An 18,468-nucleotide genomic window follows, 5' to 3' on the forward strand; every position below is an offset into this window, starting at 1 on the left:
TTGCATTTGTATTGGTCATTCCAAATACGACGGCAATTGATAATTTTCAAATATCTTGAAAATGGTTTGGAATCAAACCTCTAAAATACATATTTTCGTGTTTGTCAGCTTTATATATAAGTGGAGTCATCTTATTCCCCCCACTCTGTGCCATTTAAGAATGTTTAATCATCTTTAAGAAAATATAACAAAAAAGGTATCTAACTCCGAGGATAATTCAAAACTGAGAGTCCTTCATGAAATGGCAAAATATCAAAAGCTCAAACACATTAAACGAATGGATAACAACTGACTTAGTACAGGCATTTTCTACTTTTAACCATATATCATCTTTTATTGTTATCACGTCAACGTTATTGTGTTCCTACTCGAATTTTTATTAGTTTATCCTACAGATATAGTTTTCTCCTTGTATTGCTAAAAAATGTCCTAATCATTTCAATTGAACAAATGTCAGTAGCAGAGTGGTGTAATATAAAGGCTCATAAGCCCACATGATGGAAAATCATTGTAAATATACTGAAATAATAAGAAATAGAAATGAGTTTTCATCAACAAGAACATAACATAAAATACAAATATGAAGACGTTAGATGATTTCCACGTCTTTTGTGTCCCTTACACGGCCAAAGCCAGACATTTTGTTTTTAAATTACAAATTTTTATACCATATTTTTGTACATCGTGTGATATACATCCTCAAACATAAAACAATTAGTTATCGTTACATATTTATGTCGCAATTTCGAACAATACTGCAAAGTCTAAACGTTTTTACTAAATTATTATCCTGGTACCTTTGATAACTATTAACACCACTGGGTCGATGCCACTGCTGGTGGACGTTTCGTCCCTGAGGGTATCACCAGCCTAGTAGTCAACATTTCGGTGTTGACATGAATATCAATAATGTGGTCATTTATTTAAACTTCCTGTTTACAAAACTTTGAATTTTTCGAAAACTTAGGATTTTCTTATCCCAGGCAAGAATTACCTTAGCCGTATTTGGCACAACTTTGGAATTTTGGATCCTCATTGCTCTTCGACTTTGTACTTGTTTGGCTTGATAAATATTTTGATATGAGAGTCACTGATGAGTCTTCTGTAGACGAAACGCGCGACTGGCGTACTAAATTATAATCCTGGTACCTTTGATTGTAAGTTGTTGCATCGAAGGACATGTATATTGTTAACCAAAATAAATCTGTATGACGCATTATTTGTACTAAGTCATGACAGATTATTAACAGTATAATTTTCGTGCGTCTCAAAGGCTTTTCTGGTTTAATCTTCATTCGGCAAGCGCAAAACCAGAAGTTTTCAAAAACCAGGGATTTCATAAATACGTTGAAAAGTAAGGATCTGTATTACCGAATAGAGACATAAAACAGAGTTTAAAAATCTACCAAGGATAAGAGTTGCCCGAGAAAGTTAAAACCTTGATTTCTTAATAATGTATCGATCCAGTGCTAGTAAAGGAAAATGACTCTCTTGAGTTTGACTCGCTCTTCTGGACTTATCTTCAGTAGAACAATTAAACCAAAAGAATTAAAAGCCATAGATGTACAAACATGAGAAACGTTAGATAAAGACAACAGTAGTATACTGCTGCTCGAAATTCATAAATCGATAGAGAAAAAACAAATACGGGTTACAAACTAAAACTGAGGGAAACGTATCAAATATAAGAAAATTGCGACACAACAGAATCACAACACCAAAATGTAACACACAGAAACGAAGTATAATGCAACAATGGCCATTTTCTTGACTTAATTGGTACAGGTCATTTTGTTGTGGCATACCAAACCTCCCGCTTTAATGGCAATATTAATGATAAATTTAAAATGACAACATTACACGACAGGACTACATAAAATTGGAGAATATTGGTATATTGGCTTTATGATCAAAGAGATCTAACACTAATATAGACGTAAGGAGCTATATGAATTTTACATGCATGGATGAATTGAAGACAAACACTCTGTTTAAAGTCTTTGAAATTTCATCATAGAATGCCCACAATAGATACAAAGAATATTTATTAACGAGGTGCAAGAGCACCGTAAACGTCTATAACGTTTGGAGTTTACTTTATTGTTAGGAAAATGTCTCAAAATATATATGACAAATGAGTATGTGTGTGTGTGCGTGTGGGGTCATGTAAAATTTTAACAGTTATAAGCTATCATCACATACTCAGTTGGTTATATACATATAAAACCTTTTCATTATAAACATCAAGGATCACCAAGAGCACAATGCTTTAGAATGATTGACCTTGACCCAAACATTTATGTTTACTAAATGTATGTGTGACCTTTTTCTTACAGTCAATGTAATAAGAACAGAGGAAACCGACTATCAGTTCCGTTATAATAGTTTTTTTTTTATTTACGCATTTTAAATCACGTAAGTTATTTTTCAATTACTGTTAGCGATATAAATTGTCAATTAGCACCAATCGTTACAACAATCTAGCCATTTTTTCATGAGAAAGTATTTATGTATGTGCCTATCCCAAGTCAGGAGCCTGTAATTCAGTGGTTGTCGTTTGTTTATGTGTTAGATGTTTGTTTTTCTTTCATTTTTTTTATATAAATAAGGCCGTTAGTTTTCTCGTTTGAATTGTTTTACATTGTCTTATCGGGGCCTTTTATAGCTGACTATGCGATATGGGCTTTGCTCATTGTTGAAGGCTGTACGGTGACCTATAGTTGTTAATGTCTGTGTCTGGATCTCTTGTGGACAGTTGTCTCATTGGCAATCATACCACATCTTTTTTTTTATAATTCATTAAGATAATTTCATGAATTATATGTGGTGTCAACAAAAGTTCAAAATCTATCATCCTATGCGAAATTAAACACAACTATTTGAATAAGAAAATCGAAATGTTCATATTATCTGAAAAGGTAAGTATGGTTTTATCAGGTATCAACAAGAAGGAGACACGGAAAATGCATAATAGACATATATAACATGAGATATTATGAATATCATTGAAAAAATATATCACATTAACTCGCGGTTCTTCATTTTGATAGGTGGTACAAGCTCTTTATCGATAAAACCGAACCTACACTTTATAGCTAGTCCAAGTTGATACTCAGCGTTATGTAACATGCAATCAATTTTGATATAGTACACAGTTATCTCGTAGTACATTTCTTTTAGGTAATAAATTCAAATTTTAAAATCGCAACCTGAGTCATTTAGGAAAATTCGGACCATAGAACATTGTGACATGAATATATTTGCACTGTGATTTCAACTTACTCCGGAAAAAGGTATCAAATGGCATATCGTGAATTTTATCATTTTCTGCCTCTTTTACATGTCATAATGCAATTTAATTTTTTCAGATAGTCTTGTTAATCAACGATTAATACCTTCTTAATGAAAATATTATATCTTTACACATAGTCTCAATAAAAATGAATGCAACACTGCTAGACTTCTGTTTAAAAGTCATAAATCGATTGAGAGAAAACAAATCAGGGTTACAAACGAAAACCGAGGGAAACACATCACTATAAAACAACAGAACAACAGACATACTGAGGCGCAACAAAAACAAATAAGACATAGAAACGGACTATTTGGTAAAAACTGTCACAATCCTGACTTAGTACAGGACATTTTAAGAATTAATGGTGTGTCAGACACAAACAAATAGAGAAACGAATATATCAAATAACAATGAATAAATAATTTAATGGTACATAACAACATGTAAACCACAGAATAACAACGGAAATCTTCCATTAACAACAGCACAGGGCACTGTTAACAGTGACGTAGTTTTGTGACGTATATATAATTTTGAAATTCATACAAATACATGGAACAAGACAAAAAAACATCACAATGCTAGTTTAAATAATTATGATTATGACGGTCTTGAAAGGCTATTTGAGACATATGTTGTGACGACGTCATAATAATTTATCCATTGAAATTGAAAATTAATTCGACAAATAAGACATATGTAAAATGTATCGAAAATACAAAATCCAACCGAACCCACAAAAATTACATCATAACCAAATACGTGCATGTTGGATGTATAAATGACATAACATGGTAATGCAAATTTATACTCAGCAAAACAGCCATATTAGATACGGGTATCTTTTACAATACAGATAGGAAAATGACAATATAAGCCATATAATTGAGGATTAATATCATATTTTTTAGAAGGTAGCAATTATAATGCTATGAGAATAAATTATATTGAAAATTATTATTTGCAAAAGCATCAACTTTCAAACTTGCCAGATGATATCATTTCACAATAATGTAAAATAACTTAATGATTAAGGTGAATAATTCAAAATATTTGTTCAATATCGAACAAATCCGTAATATATAATTATCATGGTTATATCTCTTATTTATCATATGATATTGTCATTTGCCACGCTGTATGTTTATCTTGAATACGTATTGATATTAATATGATACTGATGCACTGAAATGTTAATGTAAAAATGTCCTTTTTATATATAAGCTGTATTGCATTGAAATAAAGTTTTATCACACATTTTTTATTGTACATGTTGGATAGTCATGACTTTGTTTGTGTTCCTTTATTAAAATTGAGAATGGAAATGGGGAATGTGTCAAAGAGACAACAACCCGACCAAATAAAAAAACAACAGCAGAAGGTCACCAACAGGTCTTCAATGTAGCGAGAAATTCCCGCACCCGGAGGCGTCCTTCAGCTGGCCCCTAAACAAATATATACTAGTTCAGTGATAATGAACGCCATACTAATTTCCAAATTGTACACAAGAAACTAAAATTAAAATAATACAAGACTAACAAAGGCCAGAGGCTCCTGACATGGGACAGGCGCAAAAATGCGGCGGGGTTAAACATGTTTGTGAGATCTCAACCCTCCCCCTATACCTCTAACCAATGTAGAAAAGTAAACGCATAACAATACGCACATTAAAATTCAGTTCAAGAGAAGTCCGAGTCTGATGTCAGAAGATGTAACCAAAGAAAATAAACAAAATGACAATAATACATAAATAACAACAGACTACTAGCAGTTAACTGACATGCCAGCTCCAGACTTCAATTAAACTGACTGAAAGATTATGATTTCATCATATGAACATCAGGCACAATCCTTCCCGTTAGGGGTTTAGTATCATACCATCATAACATATATGAGAAGAACATAACCCGTGTCATGCCAACAACTGTTTTTAGAATAAATGTGTTTAGTTCCGACGCAAAGACCTTATCAGTGACTCAATATTAACGCCAAAATATGCAATCTTTAATGACCTGACAACAGTATCGTAATTATATCCCTTCTTAATAAGTCTATTCAAAGGTTTTGTAAGTTTCTGAGGTGAATACTGACACCTTTGTGCTTTATACAAAATATTTCCATAAAAAATTGGATGTGAAATACCTGAACGTATAAGAAGTCTGCATGTTGAGCTATATTTACGAATGATGTCTTTATACCGATGATAAAATTTAGTAAATGTTTTGACTAGTTTGTGATATCGAAAACCCTGGTGTAATAATTTTTCAGTAATACATAAATTTCTCTCGTTAAAATCTAAAACATTGTTACATACACGACCGAATCGTACAAGTTGAGATATATAAACACCGTAAGATGGTGACAAGGGAACGTCATCATCTAAAAACGGATAATTAACGATAGGAAATGAAAAATCATCCCTTTTATCATAAATTTTAGTATTCAGCTTTCCGTTAGTGATATAGATATCAAGATCGAGGAAAGGGCAGTGGTCATTGTTAGTATTAGCTTTATTTAAAGTAAGTTCAGCAGGATAAATTTCATTAATATACATACTGAAGTCGTCATTATTGAGAGCCAAAATATCATCCAAATATCTAAAAGTATTATTAAATTTGTTTATCAGATGTTGTTTTGATGGGTCTTTGCTTATTTTTGTCATAAATTGTAACTCATAACAATACAAAAAGGGGTCCGCAATAAGTGGTGCACAGTTAGTCCCCATTGGAATTCCGATAATCTGACGATATACGGAATCCCCAAAGCGAACAAAAATGTTATCTAGTAAAAATTCAAGGGCATGTATAGTATCAAAGCATGTCCAATTAACATAGTTTTTTTGTTTATTGCTACTAAAAAATGACCTAAAAGAGTTTGAACATATATATTCACATTCTGATTTTTTGAATGCCCATTTAATTAGGTGTGTGAATTTTTTCTTAATGAGAATGTGAGGCAATGTGGTATACAGGGTAGAAAAATCAAAACTTTGAACAGATTCAAAATCACCAATATAAGCATGCAATTTATCAAGTACTTCCAACGAGTTCTTGACACTCCAAAAGTAATTTATTCCACTATTTTCGAAGGCCTTATATGAACAATTTATTATAAGGTTTTTAATTGTAACAAGTGTGCTGGTAAGAAGAATAGACAATTTAGTAGTTGAACAATGGCTTGAAGACGAAATAAATCTATATTTGTAAGGGGTTTTGTGTAGCTTCGGAAGCCAATACATAGTTGGGACTTTCATTGTATTTGGCTCTGCTTGTAAAGCGGTGGCTAGAAGTTTATGTTTGTTACAGATTTCGTTTTCTGAAAATGGAGTCAGTTGGAATGTTGGTGAATTGGTGATTTCCTTTTTCAGAACCTCAATGTAAAATTTTCGTCAAACAATAATAATATTATTAGCAGCTTTATCGGCCGGGACAAAAACAAATTCCTTGGCTAGTTCTTTTAGTTTATGTTTGATACGAGAATAGGTTTATTGTGGTTATTGTTAATAGTAAAATGTTCTTTAAAATGTTGAATACGTATATCAACTATAACTTAATGCTTTGCATTAGTTTTGTTCTGATAATGAAAGTATTTTTTAAGTCGAGACAATTGACGGACATCATAAAAGTGTAAAATAGAGTTTTACATAAATAGAAATAGAAAATTGTGTGAAGAAAAAGTGTTGTTTTTATATTTTCCTGATAAAATATTTTGTTAACTTAGGAATTTTAGAAGACGGTTTTCCAAATTTGAATGCGTTTACAATTAATCAATGGGGCATAAGCTATCAAATTCGTGTTCACCGATTTGACTACGATTCTCATATTTGATTACTAACAAATTAAAATCCAAATTATAAAAAAGTCTACAATAAAAATGTAACAATACGTGGGGTCTATAATATCAGCCAGTATTTCATGTGTATTTCAGTCTAGACACGATATAACCTATAAAAATATAAATAAAGATAGCAATATATAGCAAACTCGTGCAATTAGGTTTTTTCTTGGTTTGTTTGATTTATTATACAATTAGAAATATATGTAAATCATCGTTTTTACCTGTATGCGAATGCGTTTTTGGGGATCAGATCAGTCAATCAAATGGTTAACCCTTGTTTTCACTTTCAATGTTGATTTTCTTTTCCTTTTGATAAATGGAAACGCTTAATTCATGCTGAACCTATCTTTATCTAAGGGGTTAAATTGAAGGTCACATGGATACAAATTCTATGAGGTTGAATTATTTAGTTGCAAGTGAATAATTAATCAACGATATTTTTTATCTTATTTCGTCAAAATTGAACCAAAATGGCTGCTCAAATTATTTCACTATCATTAATGATTTTAAAAAAATTCTATCTTGAAGCTAATTCTCTTTAAGGTAAAACCTAAACTTTTTACCGCTGAAACTAAATCTGAAGAATAATATTTACTTGAAGTAAGGCAAATGAAATATAATACTATCATGATAAAGAGATAGGAATGAAAGACTTAAGGAATAACAGTACTGTAGTTGAAGAGTTGCCACCGTCAATTGTAGATTTGACGGTCGCAAATGCAGTTGTACTGGCGACGCGTAGCGGAGACAGTAAAACGGAGATTTGCGAACGTCAAATCAAAATTGACGGTGGCAAGTCTTCAACTACAGTACAGTTATTCCGATTCTAATGCATTTCAAAAAGAAAAAATACGATAAAACTTTAAAAAATGTCTAAATTTGACAAATAGAAAAAAATCCGCGAAACTTCATGAGTGATTTTCACACAATGACGTCATGGCTAAACGTGACGTCATACAAACCAAAACTTACAAACTGGAGGTTACTACGTTACTTGTACGCTTCAAATTCGGATAAAATTGTTTGTTGTTTTATTTTTGATTATATAGTAGAAATCGAACATTTGTTGATTCAATCAATTCAAAATGGCGGGTCCCTCCTTAGTTACGCCTGGTCAACTGTGGATTTGACGGCAACTTTTAGCCAATGAAAAAAATTGTTACATCCAAATTGCATTAGAATCATGTTTCTACATATTATAGGTTGGAGATCAATCAAACTTGTTTGTCGTGTAAAAACATAAAACCGAACAATCATATTCATCAGCAGTCAATGTTTCCTTAAAGATGTCAAACTCCAACGGTGTTTTTCTTTTTAATCGATTATAATAATTGAGCATCGGTAAACTACTTTTCCCAAAATTTTCATTCATACTTGTTTTATCTTAATTTAAGGCGAAGTGTACGTAATTGTACGCCTCTAGCGGAATACGGGATTAGAAACGTTCGTCGTTAGTTACGCAAGTTATCTCCCTTACTCCAAGAAAAGACAAACGAAAGAGAAACTACTTTCTGCGGTCTATAATGAATCCAACAAGCACTCCTGTGCTGTCTTAAACCTCATAAAAATTATCTAAATAACTCCAATTAGAAATCACAGCATTCTGCACGTTGTTCTGTGTGCAGCCTGACTTAAAAACACTGTTTTATTTTTGTTTTAGACGAGTAGGAGAAGGCATTTCGTGGTTATGATATCAACAGAAAGAAAAAACGCCTCACAACTAAATTATAAACAAATAAACAAATAAACATGTAACAATTTTTCTTCTATTGATATCAAATTAATCAAAATGAAACCTGAATTGACCCAACAATATCGTTTTAAAAAGCCGTAGTCGTGATCGAAAAACATAGATCTAGTACTCCGCAACGTACGTAAAGTTTTATAATAGGTTACAAATAATGACGTGTGAATTTAATTGTTTAATTAAAAAGACGTTGAAATGTTCGTATTTTGTGCAATCGAAAATTTAAGGACATGATTTATATTCATATAAGAAATCAGACGATACCAAGAGAATAATTTGACCACAAGTGCAACACTTACAGGTCGCCGGAAGAACAAAGACGGAAAACAAACAAAAAATAAACAAATTAGACCCCAAAAATTATTCCGTAACTTAAAAGTTGACTCACTCTAACATTTATCTTAAAATAAGTAAAAATTATGTCATTCAACTCCCAGTTTTCAACTTTTTCTACATGTGCAGAAAATAAACAGGTGTCTTCTATTCCGTCCGCAATTTATGGGAAAACTAAATCTAAATTTAGAACCATATTGAAATTGAAAGTACACATGTACGATAAAATTTAACACGTCATTTCACAAATTCCAATTTCGAAGAGATATATAGCGAAATCTGTTTTCTTTTATTGTGCCTGTGTGCATCATTCAAAATTAGAGAATGTAATTTTGAAGTATCAAGTCTCAATTCAAGATAATGAATGAATAGAATATAGAATTACGGGGGAGGGGTAGGACCTTTATCGGAACTCCGGGATCGGGTGTTTTTAAGCTCGGGATTTCGGGATTGACCCTTTCCCGGGATCAGGGAATTCTATTCCGAATTTCGGGTAGTCTGGATTTAATTTTTTTTTAATTCAGGACCTCGGGATTTCGTGTTTTTAAGCCCGGGATTTCGGGATCTGGATCCCTCCTTCCCTCCTCCCTCTATTATGGTTAAAGAAAAGAGGTCAGGGAAGTTTTGTGATACTTGTAACTGCAATTAAATATTTAGTGGAATGAGAGGTGAAATGTGTTCAGACTATTACATTTCGATTTTGTTTTTAAATTAACCCAAGTTTACTGCAAGGGGTGTTTAACGACCTCGATGATTATCCATGAGGATCTCACACTCGGTCAGCTCTAGGCTTCACCTAATTCATGATCATAAAAGAATTGAGAAGCCTGTGGTTTACTAGTCTTATAATACGAGACTTTGGAGTTCATATAATTTACATTCAACGTTTTTTATCGAATATTTCAAGGCTTTTTGACTATCAATGTTGACCCTCCCCCCCCCCCCCCCCCAAATTGATTGGAAATGAATTACCGCCCCTATTTCAAACTAAAGTCCTATGAACTGACTGGTATTCGAATTTGTTAAAAGAAAAAATTGGTATCTCTCATATTGATTCAATACCGTAATGCCGAAAAAAAATCATTTGTTTCCGCGAATTCCGAATAGCTAGAAATATATTCCCGAGTTTCAATTTGAGTAACTCGAATAATTCAAGCCCTTTTCATGTCCGATTTTCTCCCACACGAGAAATGTAGCATTCGTACATTAGCTGATTAATACGACTGAATTATTCGGGTTACAATTTGTGTTAATCCCGAATGCACATAAAAGTAAAGGTCCAGCCCGACTTCCGGAAAAGGACTGTTGTAGATTTCAGATTGATTTCCAGAAATAAAAATTATACAAAAATGTTTCACGCAAATATTCGTCTTCAGACGTGTAAAGTTAAACAACGGTTACTAGCCGGTCTGGATTGTGATAAAAAGAAGCGCATGCAATGCATAAAATATATAATGACGTGGCTCAGGGATGTGTTGAATTATAGGGATGCTTATGCGGCACAAAGATAAGATTAATTTACCCAAATGTACTAAGAATTACCACACAACTTAAATTTACTTAAATATTGATTTGTTATCCTGTGCCAGACAGATGGCTTATATTCTGAGAAGAGACCTTGATGAAATGAAGTTTTATGGGAACAAAGATTTTGAAAACACGTCGCAGTGCTTAGATTTTAACAAAAATAAGGCACCAAGGTCGAAAATAGTTCAAGTTCATAATGAAGAAAATGTCAACCGTTTTCTAGCTTGGCGATCTCCACACTCACCCGAATATAATAGATAAAATCTATACAATAGTACACAAAACGAAACATAAAGAACTAAAGACCGAGCAACACGAACTCTAACAAAACGGTATATATTTCATACAAGTATATAAAACGTCGTAACTGTTGCGGCGACGTCAATAACGTTGTCGTTGTTTTTTGTTTTTTACACTCAAGATTCAACTTTAACAGGGTATAGCTTGAAAAATAGTACGGTTGCTAAGGACTTTCTTTGTACCAATCGATTCCTCAGACATTTTAGAATCGTCTCATAAATTTAAAAAAAAAAATCGATTGTCTAATATAATAGAAAATCTTGGAAATGTAACAATTCCTGCCGAATTTCACGATTTTCCCTATATATCCTTTGTAATTTTGGTGTAGGATGCTGTTAACTTCAACAGCTCGTATCTCAAAAACGAAAACGGTTACCCCCTTATTTTATTTTAATTTCCGATTTATTTTTACAAGCAGAATCTACATGTAAAATGTTTTAAAAATCCATTGTGTAGTTTAATTACGTACACTTCGCCTTAATGGCAGTACTGAGCGCTTGATGATCTTTTGATTTTCTATGGCTGTATTTTACAGTAACAAAGTTTTTTAAGATGATTGTCTTCAATACAGTGTGATTGATTACCGTACTTATTAATTCGACTGAAATCACCTACTAAGTTATATGTTTTCTCTTTCTGGTCAAACCGTATTGTCGCCTCGAAGACAGCATCTCCAGGCTTTGTTTGTACTGTTATCTGATAATCAATATAAGACTTAACATGATGGACGTTTGTAACCTTCCTATCAATGACGTGTTGCCGTGTCTTTTTAATTCGAAGCCTTTTTTCAAACGGTATTAAAAGAAGAGCGTGTTTTATACTCTTCAAGTATAACTGTTCACAAACGTCAAGGGAATCTTTTAAATGTTGATTAATCAAAGATACAATAGTATGTCCAAAATTGATGACGGTCTTATTTTGAATATCTAATGTTTTAAGTTTAGAACAAGTACACCAATGAGGTAGGATATCAGCGTCGACACAAGTTCTGTCTTCGGGAATTTCATTGAGCAAGCTCATTGATCTTTTCTTTATCACCTCCTTTTTATCAATTCCATTGAAATCTAAGATATGTTCTAATGTTGCAAAAATATCAAAAGGAGTTGTAAGTCTTCTAGCATTGATTCGTAAATTTTCATTAATATCTGGATACTTTTTAAGGAACCATGGGGGGAATACAATCAACATAAAAGGAAGACGTTCTTCCAATTTTCCAACAAATGTTTCTCTAACTTTACCAAAACGCATGCCATGATCACTGAAAAAGAATACAACTGTATTTTTTAAGTTATCACTTTCAAACATGTCTTTGAAAAATTTGAGATAGATTTTATCTGCTTTATATGTTCCGTCGAGATGATCATGTGATAATCTCGTAATGAATGTGAAAGAAAAATATGGTTTATACTGAAACATCTTAGTAAAATCCTTTAAATAGTCTAGAACTATATCAGTTTCTGCTCTCCCATGTACACAATTGTGATAAGAATTCCAAATATTTTTATTTTTTTCCATAGCAACACTTAAAGGCCTATTGAAGTAATCTCCTGGAGGTCTTTTTTTAAATCCAGATTTATTAAAATCAAACATTGCTATATAAGGATGATCTTCGGCATAGAAAGTTCTATACCCCTTTGCAGAATAATTATTCCATATAAAATTATAGTCATCCATTTGCATCTTCCATACTGATTTGTTTCTTGGTAACTGATCGGCAGACTTTCCCGCAGTCATCGGTACTATATTTGGAAAAGTGTTATCAGCAACTTTATTATAGCCAAGTAAATCTATGGCGTTGATTTCATTTACCAAATACGACCATGTTTTCTTCATATAACGAAGCATATTATTTCGGGCTATTGAATCAACACCTAACATCAAAATATTTAACTGTTCTTTTCGTGTGTTTGCAAATTTAATGGCATTTTGTTCACATCGATCTTCGACGTCTTTTTTTAAATGAACAAAAGAAAAGAAATTTGTATACAAATCTAGACCAGCTCCAGTGTAACATTTTACACGAACAAATTCATTTAATATATCAACATGATCTACGAATTCATTACTTTTATTTATAAACTTAAAATAGTTGTGGTGGTACATTCCATTATATGGTCTCCAAATGACCTCATATTTGCAGTATTTCATTTTATTTTTAAATTGCGAGTTATTCACAGCTTTCCAATTAATAAATATAGTATTTCCAATTGAATATAATAGATCATCCTTTATGGCACACTTTAAGACAGTTCCATGTTTTAACATGTGTTTCACTGATGTATCAAACGGATCTATATACGGAATTTGGCAAAATGAAGTATCTACTAAAAAAGAAGTACTGGTATTTCTTAACTTAGGTATAGTCATTACCCTTTCGTTTGATACCTTATAAAGAGAAACAGGAATATGCTGGTAATATGTATAATAAACGAACATAAAAACGAAGAAACCAAATATAGAATATATGCAATTGTGTTGTTCCCTCATGTTTTGATTGATAGTGACGTCGCTCGTGTACTTTGCTTTACACTTTACAAATCGTTTTGGTTTCTCTTATTTCGTTACGTTGTGTTCAGTTCTGTTTGAGTAGTATTCTTCCACTATCTTTAAGGATCGTTGAATGCACAATGTAATACGTCTACTACCGTAATTTAAATATGGACTGAAATACCATCTTATCGTCCAGGAAAATAGTAATATATAAAAATATAAATTCTAGAGTGTAAGTGTAATTATTATTTTCAGGTTGTTGCGTTGATATATTATGGGACTTATTGAGTATATAAATTTTGTACCCAAAATCACAGTCTCATCTGAAAAATATGAATGCATGTAAGAAGATTTAAAATGATTTTGATGAAATCTCATTTTTAAGAAATCACCTGTGGAATTTTTAAATCCTGGACACATTTTCTATTATGACGCAATATCTTTGCATGAACGTAATACATATATATATATATATATTTTTATATCAAAACATCAAAAACTCAAATACTATGTTATAAATGTTAATCTATTGTTTAACGTTTGAAACATTGTCCGTTTATTTGTGATTTTAGTTTAAAAAAAAATCAGTCAGTTTTTAAAATACTGATATTAAAAAAGAAATAGCTTTATTAAAGGTGGAAATTCTTGTATTTACCTTGAATTTTATAAGCATTGCATGCAGTCGTTTGTATTTCTCCTAATTCTGAAACATAAATAATGATGCCCGACAGACTGATGTCTATCGAACATTTGATGAATGATATTTAATAGATTTATACTTCTCTTTGTTGGGTCAAAACAAGTGACATTATAATACCTTTTCCTTTTTATGTATATATCGTAAGTTAAGATAAACTTACTTTTTCAATATTATACCTTTGATATGTCAATGTAATTATTGGATACATATGCCACCGTGAATTTCTGATTTTTTGTGAAAGATAATATAATAAAAAAAACATGAGTTACATATCGTACAATATAAATGTATCGAAATAAATTTATCCATACATTAATTCATTACTTTCTTAAATAATCCGATAAGAATCAATAAGATTTTAATCAAAAATGTTGTATAACTTCTGTTCTAGAGTAGAAATGCTTACTCGTTTTTTAGATAAGTGATGTAAAAGTGATACATTTGTTTGAATATTTTTTTCTACGTAAATTTGATATGGCGGCGAAAAATCATACACTCTCATTGTATACATATGATAATAATACAGAAATAATATAAGATTCATTTTTGGCAAAATCATTAAACATTTCAGTCCCCTCAAAGGTATGCCAACATTGAATAATTTAAAAAAAAAAAAACAGGCCACTGTGCTTGCTGAAAGAATACATTTTTCTCTTAATTTAAATATTTGGTTTGAGCGTTCCTAAGAAAGGTTATATAAACTGCTATTCGTTTTGGAGGCTTAAATATGTAGTTTCTGTTGCAATTGCCCTACCGTTGTCAAATTTGAAATATTATTCAAACTTGGATCGGTTAGGACATTTTTGATTTTTTTGTTTGAGGACTGCCCTCAATGCAGTTATAACATCTAAACTGTCACAACCTTTGGAAATTTAAAATTGTGCCAGTTCACATCGAAAACAACTATTTTCATTTAGCATATCTTTGTAATCTTTGCGCCGTGTTTGGAAATTTTAAAATTGTATCAGCGTCTGTGGTGTTCGCTTAAATTGTATAAATTTCGAAATTTCGAAAAAGTTTCTCAGTTTGAATTTTTTTACATGATTCATTTGACATCGTGCTATTATTGAAGAAGGATATCAGTTATCCGAAATATCTAACATTTGTTCATTTTATAGTTATTTAATATTGATGTTGTACCCTTTTTGACTTGTTATATATTATATTTTGTAGTGTACAGAATCATATTACATGATCCATCGCCCTGTAAGATCGATCGTTAACTATTTATTCAGAATAAAGTGTTTCAACAGTTAGTTGGTATTTCAATTGGTACTTAATGCTCGCCTGTAATAGTAGATTTTATCCTGTATTGCTATAAAGTAGAGTATATATATAAAAAAAAAATCCGCAAAGACAGGTCATTGCTACATTGGTTGACTCAATAAACAATATCCACTGTTATTTTGAAGATATTTTCCGTTTAATAATCCAGAGTTCACTAAATATACTATCGAAATGTACTCAAAGGAACTTGCTTTAAATAAACCTAACGTAAACAACAGTAGTTGTGCCTTTCTATACATTTCAATTTATAAAGGGAACCTCTATACTAAGATTTACGACAAAAGAGACGATATTTCATCCATTTTTGTTAATTTTCATTGTTTAGACGGCGATGTTCCTTTGGCTCCATCTTACGGTGTTTTTATATTTCAACTCTTGCGTTATGTTCGTGTGAAGCGATGTCACAGATTTTAACGAATGCAATCAATGCATCATTGGTAAATAAGTCAGTCAAAGTAATCGTTTCCATAAATTACGTAAAATTTAAACTTTCTTTCATAGATACAAAAATTTGGCTGTACCAGTAGAAAATATACTAAGAACGGAATTTCTGCTCTGAATTGTACGGTACAATTGTACTAAAACCGAACATTACACTAAGTTATATGTGTAAACTCATCAAACCTTTAAACAACAAGATAATTAGTAATGGTGATCTTATAAATATTGTAATAAGTGTTTGTAATAATATTTCTTGTTTTTCAAATAAAGCAATTTCAATTGATAATTTACAGTGAGACTTTCTATGCTGTAATGTAATACTAATGGTTTAGGTTATGGTGGACATTGGTGCCTGTCAAAACGTTGAAATCTGCTTCATTTGTTTGCACCTTTTGGAACTTGTTGTTCAGTGGTAGGTATGTTGTTAATATGGTTCCAAAGTGTTTTTTTCCTATCTATAGATGAGATCGTTAGTTTTCCTGTTTATTTTGTTTTACACTTGTCATTTTGGGGCGATTTGCAGCTTACTGGTCTGTGTTACCGAAGTATCGGTACTTTGCCTTATTATTATTTACTTTAAACACAGTGTGACATGGATGGCGAGTTGTCTAATTGACACTCATACTACATCTTCATATTTCTTATTTGATATGTCTTCAGCATTTCTTTCACTCGTTAATCACCAATGGTTTAATCTGTTGTCCGGGGAAATGTCGTATTGTTTTTCTTTTTTTATTAATAAGGAATGTGACTATTTTACGTCTATTAAAATTAACCACGCCTTCTTACCTGTTATTAAACATACACGGTTTGCACGCGGTCGCTTTTAACCAATGAGCCTTGAAAAGTATAAGATGTAAGATAAATATGTATACATAGGTTACACACAAGAAAGAAAAGGAAATTTGAATCGAATTGAAGTACGCAGAGCTCCTTGATATATAACGACACGACAATAACTTAATCAATTACACCATTCAAAGGAACACATCTGCTTTTCTAAAGAATAGTGGTAACGTTTTTATAATTTTGCATTACAAAAAGTAACACAACAATACTAAACTCAAAGGTAAATATAAACAGGAGCAGTCCATAGAAACTGACAAAATCGAAAATCTTTAACTAACGGAATGAATGGAAACCTACAAATTGTAATCCTGACTTGATTCACATATTTGTCGACGAAAATGGGAGGTTAGAATTAAGAAATAATTCATGGGGGCTTGAATATATCGTGATTTTACCACGGGTTGGCCCTTTATGACAAATATTTTACCCTGAGCGATATAAAATTGGCGTAAAAAACGGATCTAAATGAATTAGTGACATGCTTAAACTATTTACAATAACGTATTTAGATCGTTTTGGATGAATTCAAATGATAATTTACTTGTATGTCTTATATGTTTTAAAAAAAGGCTTATCCACATTTTAACATTGTTTGTTTACGTTTCCATGTTGTCATGATTTTCGGTTTCAGAAGCGTTTATTTTCCCGTAAAATGCTTATATTCTTACGTCATCGTTCTATGACGTCTGGAAGCTCATTCATAAAATAACATATGACGTGAGAGTACGATCGGAACAGCCCAGGAAATATATTCATATTTTACCACAGGTGTGTACTCAAAGCATTTGAAGGACGTCATGTTAGAATTAGCTTTATAGCTAGGTAAATATGAAAATAAAAAAATGTTGAAAAGTTAATGAGTTGATAAAGCCACCAAAAAGGTAAGATAATTGAGCCAAAGGCGAAGTACACATCAGAGCTTTTCATGGGATAGACGATTTCCGTTTAAAATTTTAAACAATGACCAAAATTTGGAACAGCAAATTTAAAAAAAATCTATTCTGTTTTGGTATTCAAGTACCAACGTACTTTTAACTTTACTGGTAATGCAGTGCAAACACAATCTATGCGCCGCGGATAGAATTCAAAAGACCAGAACTAATGACATTATATAATACTTAAAAACATGTTCCACTCTGTAATTTTAAAGTTCCTTTTCAATTAAACGTACGTTGACATTCAAATTATTTGAAATTATGTAATTTTGCGTGAAGAGTGACATTTCTCCTTTGATTTAGGAATCATTTGTTTTGCGTATCAAATTACATAATTTCCTACTTTGTCTATTCATGTCAGCGGAACACTAACCATATCAGCACCTCAACAAACTGTAAACTTTCTAGAAATTAAACTTGCTTCTTGTCAAGAAAAAAAAAGGAAAAACATTATAATTTTCTTTTAAATACGTAAATTTTAAAAAAGCCCAGTAAATATGCGATTCATGATATTGATAGTAATTTATTTTTATTTTTCATTACATCTATTTATGCTTTCATTAATTACAAAATTTTGTCATCCTATCGAATGAGACAAAAAAAATTCATCATATATACCAGGATTGAAATATTGTATTTGCGCCAGACGCGCTTTTCGTCTACTAATGACTCATCAATGACGCTCGAATGACTCTCTACTACTATTTTATAGGTGTTACAACATTAT

At 31.7% G+C, this 18,468-nt stretch overlaps 1 protein-coding gene across 1 annotated transcript in view; it reads right to left on the reverse strand.

Moving 5' to 3' along the window:
* Positions 1-11,545: 11,545 nt before the first annotated feature.
* Positions 11,546-18,468, reverse strand: part of LOC139510260 (uncharacterized) — a 28,280-nt gene continuing 21,357 nt past the window's right edge. The window contains exons 2-3 of the mRNA XM_071296750.1: positions 14,185-14,232; positions 11,546-13,852 (exon numbers count right to left, since the gene is read on the reverse strand). Coding sequence (XP_071152851.1) covers positions 11,556-13,526 — 1,971 coding nt within the window. The 5' untranslated portion in view covers positions 13,527-13,852; positions 14,185-14,232 and the 3' untranslated portion in view covers positions 11,546-11,555. The remainder of the gene's footprint in view (positions 13,853-14,184; positions 14,233-18,468) is intronic.

This window comes from Mytilus edulis, chromosome 2 (genome assembly GCF_963676685.1).
Source record: "Mytilus edulis chromosome 2, xbMytEdul2.2, whole genome shotgun sequence".
In the NCBI taxonomy this organism is placed as follows: Eukaryota; Metazoa; Mollusca; class Bivalvia; order Mytilida; family Mytilidae; genus Mytilus; species Mytilus edulis.